Genomic DNA, 7,519 nt, shown 5'->3' on the forward strand with positions numbered 1-7,519 from the left:
AGAAACAATATGCAAGGGGATGTGGGGGGAAAAGGTGGGGTAGCAGCGCTAAGTCTCGGTGTTTCTTTGGAGAGCCGGTATAGGAATGAAGGGCCGAATGGTCTGCACCCTGTGACTGTCTATACCTGCTGCACGCCTGCCCCTAATGTTCCACGTAAAGAATTTCCTGGCCAGCAGATAACTGCAACGTCAGGTCAGGAGGAGGAACCATAAATAAAATTTATTTCATCCTTATAATTCTCAAAAATATATATCAAAATCTGCTACATTATTACATATTTATATCCAAAATATATGTTATGTCACATTGCAGGGCAGTACGGTAGCACAGTCAGTAGCACCTTTCCTTCACAGCTCCATGTTCGATTCCCGGCTTGGGTCACTGTCTGCGGAGTCTGCACGTTCTCCCCGTGTCTGCCTGGGTTTCCTCCGGGTGCTCCGGTTTCCTCCCACAAGTCCCGAAAGACGTGCTTGTTCAGTGAATGGTGCATTCTGAGTTCTCCCTCAGTGTACCTGAACAGGCGCCAGAGTGTGGAGACTGGGGATTTTCACAGCAACTTCATTGCAGTGTTAATGTTAGCCTACTTGTGACAATAAAGATTATTGTATTTTGATAAATACAGGGTTTGGGAAGGAATGGGTCAATGAGCAATGACGCATCTGCAGGTGTCCTTTGACCAGGAAGCAATCCTGACACTAGGATGGGGAATGTGTTGGAGTCACATTTACAATCCTGACCTTACTCGTATCCAAACATCACAGCAATGCTCAGGCTCTTAACGGGATGAACTGGCTCGAGATACCAAAGGACCGGATTTCAAATCCATCTTTCAACAGCCCCGACCCTTTTGAACCTAGTTGGGGAAATAAGCTCTTGGTCATCGTGTTGATGGGGAATGTGTTGGAGCCTCGATCGGATGCTGGGAATGGTGAAGTCACTGAGCGCAGGGTCTGAGGCAGTTTACGCGCGGACGATAGCCCAAGAACCAGTGGGCGAGCAACCAGGCCCGAATAGTCAGTCGGAACAACCTAATTCAACCAAGCAGGTTGGCAGCTGGAGAGAGCCGGCGGGGCTAGGCGACACACTGCCAGTTTCCCTCCCCCCGTCTTGCCTTCCCTTCCCTGCTCCCACTCTGGATGTGACAATGGGGCTGGGGGGTAGAGGGGCTGGTGTTCAGCAGCACCTGGTTAGTGTGTTTGGGGAGAGATAGGGAGCAGGAGTTCTGCTAGCTGCCGACACGTCAACCGAGCTGATCTTTTGCAAACAAGCTCATACAAGAGCACCCCGCTCACGTCGCAGTCGTTCGAAATTGTCTGAGATAGGGGGCCTCACGGTAGCATGGTGGTTAGCATCAATGCTTCACAGCTCCAGGGTCCCAGGTTCGATTCCCGGCTGGGTCACTGTCTGTGTGGAGTCTGCACGTCCTCCCCGTGTGTGCGTGGGTTTCCTCCGGGTGCTCCGGTTTCCTCCCACAGTCCAAAGATGTGCGGGTTAGGTGGATTGGCCATGCTAAATTGCCCGTAGTGTAAGGTTAATGGGGGGGATTGTTGGATTACGGGTATACGGGTTACGTGGGTTTAAGTAGGGTGATCATTGCTCGGCACAACATCGAGGGCCGAAGGGCCTGTTCTGTGCTGTACTGTTCTATCTATTTCCAATTGATGAGCGTGGACAGCCCTATCGCCTTTGCAATGGGAACAAGTCCACTGGCTGGGCTGGCCTCGCTGACAGTGACTCAATTCCAGACAAGAGAACAATCTCCCTCACAAACGCAAACTTTTGAAATTGGCTTAGAAAGAAAAGGTTACGATTCAAGATCCTGATACATAAACTCCCAAGATGGCTGTGCAAGTTGAAATCCTCTCAGGAACAGCCGGGACCTCGGTTGTCAAGAGGCTCAGTTCCGTTCTGCCGTTGCAGGTTATAAGCAAACAAAGAGAACAAAGAAAAGTACAGCACAGTCCTTCAGCCCTCCAAGCCTGTGCCGACCATGCCGACTAAAATCTTCTACACTTCCGGGGTCCATATCCCTCTATTCCCATCCTATTCATGTATTTGTCAAGATGCCCCTTAAATGTCACTATCGTCCCTGCTTCCACCACCTCCTCCGGCAGCGAGTTCCAGGCACCCACTACCCTCTGTGTACAAAACTTGTCTCGGACATCTCTAAACCTTGCCCCTCGCACCTTAAACCTATGCCCCCTAGTAATTGACCCCTCTACCCTGGGAAAAAGCCTCTGACTAGCCACTCTGTCTATGCCCCTTAATTTTGTAGACCTCTATCAGGTCAACCTCCGTCGTTCCAGTGAGAACAAACCGAGTTTATTCAACCTCTCCTCATAGCTAATGCCCTCCATACCAGGCAACATCCTGGTAAATATGCACCCTCTCTAAAGCCTCCACATCCTTCTGGTAGTGTGGCGACCAGAATTGAACACTATACTACAAGTGTGGTCTAACTAAGGTCCTATACATGACTTGCCAATTTTTATACTCAATGCCCCGGCCAATGAAGGCAAGCATGCCGTATGCCTTCTTGACTACCTTCTCCACCTGTGTTGCCCCTTTCAGTGGCCTGTGGACCTGTTACGGCCTTACACAGCCAGTCCGCAGAGCGACGGCACCTCCGCTCCTGTTTGGAGATCGCACCACCGCTTGCTCAGTACGAGACTACCTGCCGTCGGCACATCCTTCCTGGTGGCCTCATTATTCCGATCAGACCAGCCTAGCTGCCTCCAGCCCAGCCTCCCCACCAGAGTTCAGAAGGGTTGAAAGGTCAGCTGCTCGTCCGAGGACCTGTGGATGTCTTTGTGCAGCCTGTAGGACGGCTGGACCACCTCGTTCAGGTGGGAGCAGTGGTGGCTGCACTTACACGACTGGATCATCATCACATTCTTACTGAAATGCCCGCTGTCCTCACACTGGAAGTGCACACGGATTGTTTGGGTCCTGAGCGGCGAGCAGCAGTGACGGTCCAGGCACAGGCCGCAGGAGTTCGGCTGGTATTTCTTCACACTTTTACAACCAGCGTAAGTGAATGGAGCCGGCTCGGTGGCTTTGTGCATCCTGGTGCATTTCTTACCCCTCTGGAAGAGATAAAGGGACAGTTCAAAGATTCCCCTTCCTCTCAGCCACCTTGACCAAAATACACTGACGTTCCCTTCACATTCCCCACCAAACAGACAATATATAAACGATATGTGAAAGGGTCCTTTCGATACAAAACATTAACTCTGCTTCTCTCTCCATCTATGCCGATATAAAAACTATTTTGCCTCTTGCTCTCTGGGTGTGTGTCTACAAGAGACAACTCTATACCCAGTGTGAACCATTTTAAAATTCAAAAAATGAAATGAAAATCGCTTATTGTCACGAGTAGGCTTCAATGAAGTTACTGTGAAAAGCCCCTAGTCGCCACATTCCGGCGCCTGGTACGGGAATCGAACTGTGCTGCTGGCCTGCTTGGTCTGCTTTAAAAGCCAGCGATTTAGCTGAGTGAGCTAAACCAGCCCCTGAATACATTGTTAACAGGTTCACTGCACTGATTCATAGAATCCCTACAGTGCAGAAGGAGGCCATTCGGCCATTGGGTCTGCACCGATGGCTCCGAAAGAGCTCCCTATCCAGGTCACCCCACCCAATCCCCCCCACCAGTGACCCAGCGGGGAATCGAACCTGGGACTCTAGCGCTGTGAGGCAGCAGTGCTAACCACTGTGCCTTGTATGCTGAGCATTTCAATTCCTCATCGAAATGCTCCTTAAACGCTGTGAGGGTCTCGGCCTCCACCACCCTTTCAGGCAGCGAGTTCCAGACTCCCACCACCCTCTGGGTGGAAAGGGTTTCTCCTCCCATCCCCTCTAAACCTCCTGCCCCTCACCTTAAATCTCTGCCCCCTGGTCATTGATCTCTCCACCAAGGGGAAAAGTACCTCCCTGTCTCCCCTAGCTACATCCATCATAATTTTATACACCTCAATCAGGTCCCCCTCAGCCATCTCTGCCACAGGGAAAACATCGCCAGCCTATTCAGACTCTCTCCATAGCCCAGGGAGCACCCTGAATCTCCTCTGTACCCTCTCTTGTCCAATCACATCCTGGGGTGAAGCGGATTTGCCTCATGGAGGAGAGGTTGAGCAGACAGGGGATTTATCTCATTACGGTTTGGAAGAATGGTGGTCTCGGTGGTCTTACTGAACACACAGCATTCTGAAGGGGGGGGTGAAGGTGGAGGCTGAGGGAGGGGGGGGGGGGATCTCGAGCTGGGGGCACAGTTTACAAATAAGGGGTGGGATTCTCCATCCTGGAAGCCGGCCAATGGAGTTTCCCATTGTGGGCACCACCCAACCACCCACACCATCCGGAATCTGCCAGCGTGGGTTCCCAGTGAAGCAGAATATCCCATAGACACAGAGAATCCTCCCCAAGGGTCTCCCATTTAAGTCAGACATGAGAAGGAATGTCTTCCCTTCACGGTGGCTAGTGTTTCCAATTCTCCTCCTTCGAGAGCAGTGGAGGCTGGGTCCTTGAATACAGTCAAGCAGCGTCAGGGATCGACACAAGGGAGTTAACGGTTATGGGGGGGGGGGGCAGACAAGAGTCTGCAGTTGAGGCTACAACCAGATCAGGTTTAGCACAGGGCTAAAGAGCTGGCTTTGAAAGCAGGCCAGCAGCACGGTTCAATTCCTGTACCAGCCTCCCCGAGCAGGCGCCGGAATGTGGCGACTAGGGGCTTTTCACAGTAACTTCATTGAAGCCTACTCGTGATAATAAGCAATTTTCATTTAATCCAAATGGGGGCTGAATGGCCTCCTCCTATCTCTAATGTTCTCCTGTGTTGGGCAATGAAATGCTCATTGGGCTGAGGAACATCAATATCTACTTTGTACAAGTTGAACAAAAATTAAAGCACAAAGAAAATTAGAGCACAAGAACAGGCCCTTCGGCCCTCCGAACCTGTGCTGACCATGCTGCCTGTCTAAACTAAAACCTTCTACACTTCCTGGGCCCTTTTCCCTCTATTCCCATCCAATTCATGTATTTGTCAAGATGCCCCTTAAATGTCACTATCGTCCCAGCTTCCACCACCTCCTCCGGCAGCGAGTTCCAGGCACCCAATACCCTCTGTGTAAAAAAACTTACCTCGTACATCTACTCTAAACCTTGCCCCTCGCACCTTAAACCTATGCCCCCTAGTAATTGACCCCTCTACCCTGGGGAAAAGCCTCTGACTATCCACTCTGTCTGTGCCCCTCATAATTTTGGAGACCTCTATCAAGTCGCCCCTCAACCTCCATTGTTCCAGTGAGAACAAACCGAGTTTATTCAACCTCTCCTCATAGCTAATGCCCTCCATACCAGGCAACATCCTGGTAAATCGCTTCTGCACCCTCTCTAAAGCCTCCACATCCTTCTGGTAGTGTGGCGACCAGAATTGAACACTATACTCCAAGTGTGGCTGAACTAAGGTTCTATGCAGCTGCAACATGACTTGCCAATTCTTATACTCAATGCCCCGGCCAATGAAGGCAAGCATACCGTATGCCTTCTTGACTACCTTCGCCACCTGTGTTGCCCCTTTCAGTGACCTGTGGACCTGTACACCTAGATCTCTCTGACTGTCAACACTCTTGAGGGTTCTACCATTCACTGTATATTCCCTACCTGCATTAGACATTCCAAAATGTATTACCTCACATTTGCCCGGATTAAACTCCATCTGCCATCTCTCCGCCCAAGTCTCCAAACGATCTAAATCCTGCTGCGTCCTCTGACAGTCCTCATCGCTATCCACAATTCCACCAACCTTTGTGTTACAGCGTCAGCAGCACCTGGTTTCAATGCAGTCGTGTGACTCGCTGTTACTGGTTAATTGGGGGGAGGAGGGTTCAGCTCAGTTGGCTGGACGGCTGTGATGTGGAGCGAGGCCAGCAGAGTGGGTTCAATTCCCCGTACCGGCTGAGGTTATTCCTTGTCCCGCCTTCTCAACCTCGCCCCCTCGCCCGAGGCGTGGTGACCCTCAGATTAAACCACCACCAGTCAGCTATCCCCCCTATGGTCACCCGGGCCTATGGAGACTTGACGTTTTATTGATCTCTCAGTACATTGTGGTAGAAAGGGGGGAGAGGGGGCGAATCCACTTCTTACCTTCAGCCGGGGATAGCTGGTCTGCTTGCAAGAGGCTTGGAGCTGACACAGACAGGTCTCTTTCCTCAGTTTACACTCGGAGTTCTGATTGCTGACCCTGCTGGACACTCCCAGGCCGCAGGTTATTGAACACTCGGACCAGGGGGTGGTTTGTCTGGTGCACAAGTCCCGGGGGAACCCGTCCCCCTCAAACAGCCTCCAAGCCGAGAAAGAGAGAATTGTAATAATAATAATCTTTATTAGTGTCACAAGTAGGCTGACATTGACACTGTAATGAAGTTACTGTGAAAAGCCCCTAGTCGCCCCCATTCCGGCGCCTGTTCGGGTCACAGAGGGAGAATTCAGAATGTCCAATTCATCTAACAGCACGTCTTTCGGGACTTGTGGGAGGAAACCGGAGCACCCGGAGGAAACCCACGCAGACACGGGAAGAGCGTGCAGACTCCGCACAGACAGCGACCCAGTGGGGAATCGAACCTGGGACCCTGGCGCTGTGAAGCAACAGTGCTAACCCTCTGTGCTGGTCGCTCAGAATCTTGGCGGGAGGTGGGGGGAGGGTTGGAGCAGAGCGATCCTGAAATAGATGCACCTCGGAGACACTGAACCGCACACGGCTCCGATTTCAGGACGAATATTCAGCTGCTAGTTCCGTCTTGTTTACTCAGATGGCGGAGTGGCAGACAGCTGCAGTCACTATAATCGGACAAGCGGGTATCGGTGCTTCTATTAATGGACGGGGCAGCTCCAGAGGGAGGGGTTCACCCCGTTAGCCAGTGACAGTAACTCACCGTGCAGTTTGCCGAGGTTGCTGCCGTGGATCAGTTCGTTGCTGCTGATTCCCGCCAGGGCGGTGCGGCTGGGAAAGGGACGGCCGCCGTCCTCACAGACAAACCTCTGGCAGCACAGCCCGGGAGCTTTCACCAAGCGGGGGTAGGGGCAGCTCATGCCCGTCAGCGGAAGCTGCTGGGGGCACAGGGGGGGCGCAGCCCACCACCCCGTCCATACAGCTGCACTGATGTTTACAGCTGGGCTCGAAGCTGTCGCCGTTTTGGAAAATCTTCCCGTTGTACTCACAGGTCCGTCCTTCCGATTTGGAGGGAGGGGAGGGAGAGGGAGGGAGGGGGGGAGGGAGGGTGGGAGGGGGGAGGGGGGAGGGGGGGGTGGGGGGGAGGAGGGGGGGTGGGAGGGGAGGGGGGGGAGGGGGGAGGGGGTGGGGAGGGGGGTGGGGGGGGGAGGGGGGGGGGGGGTGGGGGGGGGGGAGGGGGGGGTGTGGGGGGGGGAGGGGGGGTGTGGGGGAGGGGAGGGGGGGGGGAGGGGGGTGGGGGAGGGGAGGGGAGGGGGGGGAGGGGGAGGGAGGAACACTGTCAGAGTTAG

The 7,519-nt window shown here is 53.1% G+C and overlaps 1 protein-coding gene across 1 annotated transcript; it reads right to left on the reverse strand.

The window, feature by feature from the left end:
* Positions 1-2,533: 2,533 nt before the first annotated feature.
* On the reverse strand, positions 2,534-7,233 carry LOC119957024 (CCN family member 1-like). Its single transcript, XM_038784607.1, has 3 exons — positions 6,881-7,233; positions 6,146-6,418; positions 2,534-3,087 (listed from the first exon to the last, which is right to left on the reverse strand). Exons 1-3 carry the CDS (start codon positions 7,088-7,090, stop codon positions 2,761-2,763), a joined length of 810 nt encoding a protein of 269 aa, XP_038640535.1. The 5' UTR covers positions 7,091-7,233; the 3' UTR covers positions 2,534-2,760.
* Positions 7,234-7,519: the final 286 nt, after the last annotated feature.

The sequence above is a fragment of the Scyliorhinus canicula genome, chromosome 25, assembly GCF_902713615.1.
Source record: "Scyliorhinus canicula chromosome 25, sScyCan1.1, whole genome shotgun sequence".
NCBI lineage: Eukaryota > Metazoa > Chordata > Chondrichthyes > Carcharhiniformes > Scyliorhinidae > Scyliorhinus > Scyliorhinus canicula.